This window comes from Nematolebias whitei, chromosome 23, assembly GCF_014905685.2.
Source record: "Nematolebias whitei isolate Nwh7 chromosome 23, NemWhi1, whole genome shotgun sequence".
NCBI classification, from domain to species: domain Eukaryota; kingdom Metazoa; phylum Chordata; class Actinopteri; order Cyprinodontiformes; family Rivulidae; genus Nematolebias; species Nematolebias whitei.
This window is the reverse complement of record NC_056520.1, coordinates 1,308,630-1,309,965: the sequence shown is the minus strand read 5'-3', so window position 1 is coordinate 1,309,965 and position 1,336 is coordinate 1,308,630. Positions and strand designations below refer to the sequence as shown.

Below are 1,336 nucleotides of genomic sequence, written 5' to 3'. Positions count from 1 at the left end.
GGGTCTGGTTCGGGTCTCGCCTGTTAGAACTCCACAATTTCTGGACTACCAGCAGATTTGAGCTCATCACAGTTCTGCTTTGTTTACCAAAAACTCATTTTCACTGCCGACGTTCAAACAAAACACCGGTAGTTTGTTGGATTTTAGTTGTTGTTTTGGTTTGCTTGAGTTCGTTATCACGTGGACGTTGTGCAGAGTTTAGTGTTCTTCGGGTTTATGTTAGCCAGAAGTGCTGTTTGTTGGTGAAGGTCCTGTTGTCAGGGTGTCAGGAGATCTATCTGACCTGATCAGTCTGAGATCCGCTCTGACAACACGGCGCATTATCGTGCTCCATAAAGGTCCCCGGGATCTTACGAGACACCAAATTAGGACCTGTTGATGGTGTCCCCGGTGAATGGGACCTGAAGAGACGTCTTCCTGTGGGAGTGTCAACAGTCATAAATATGAGGACAACATTTTGTGCCGAGTCGGACTTGAGTCAACAGTCAGGCACAGCCGCACTCGTCCACGATCATGTTGGGAACGTCGCGCTTCACGATGTTGTACTCGTCGTCAAAGTACAGCATGGACATGGTGCTGAGCTTGGTGGGGATGCAGCAGGAGTTCATGGAGCCGGGGCTCATGCCCCTCATGCGGTATTGGTTCACCACCGCCGTGTGAAAGGACGAGGCGGAGCCAGGGACTCCGGCCATGTAGGTGGGGCAGTTCCCCTCGCAGTAGTTCCCAAAGTACCCCGAGGGTGCGATGATCCAGTCGTTCCAGCCGATGAGGCGGAAGTCGATGTAGAACTGCTGCCGGCAGCACAAGCTGCTGCTGCCATCGCACTCCAGACCTCTCTTCCGGATGCGGTGCTTGGCGTCGGCTTGCCTCGCCCGTACCACCAGGAAGGGCCGATGGGACTCATCGTTCGGGTTCAGTAGAACCGGCACCACACCCTCAGCCTCGCAACCCTCGCAGCGCACGTCCAAATTCTGCCGCCGGTCGGCTCCTTTCTCAAACACCAAGCGGACGGCGTTGGTGAGCAGAAAGGTGTGCCAGCCGCTGCGCCTCAGCTCCACCCGCTTCTCCACCAGGTCCCACCTGCTGCCGAGGCCTGGCTCCTGGTAGTACACCTTGACCGTCAGCCTCCGCCTCCCGCGCACCTCCTCGGCCGGCAGCAGCCTGAAGTACAGCCAGAGAGTGGCCTGGCTCACCTGGAGGTTCTGGTTCCCCTCATTGGAGATCAAGAAGAATATGCTGGATCTGGACATGACCACCTCGTCTGTGGAGCAGAACAACATGTCAGGATATACAGAACCGAAACAAGGAGGATCGTGGGACGTTCTCAGGACTTACA

General features: G+C 55.7%; 1 protein-coding gene across 1 annotated transcript in view; it reads right to left on the bottom strand.

Annotated features, from left to right (window-relative positions):
- Window positions 1-401: 401 nt before the first annotated feature.
- LOC119428984 (inhibin beta B chain-like) overlaps window positions 402-1,336 on the bottom strand; it is a 2,947-nt gene continuing 2,012 nt past the window's right edge. The window contains exon 2 of the mRNA XM_037696703.1: window positions 402-1,261. Within this exon, the coding sequence (XP_037552631.1) occupies window positions 486-1,261 (776 nt within the window). The 3' untranslated portion in view covers window positions 402-485. The remainder of the gene's footprint in view (window positions 1,262-1,336) is intronic.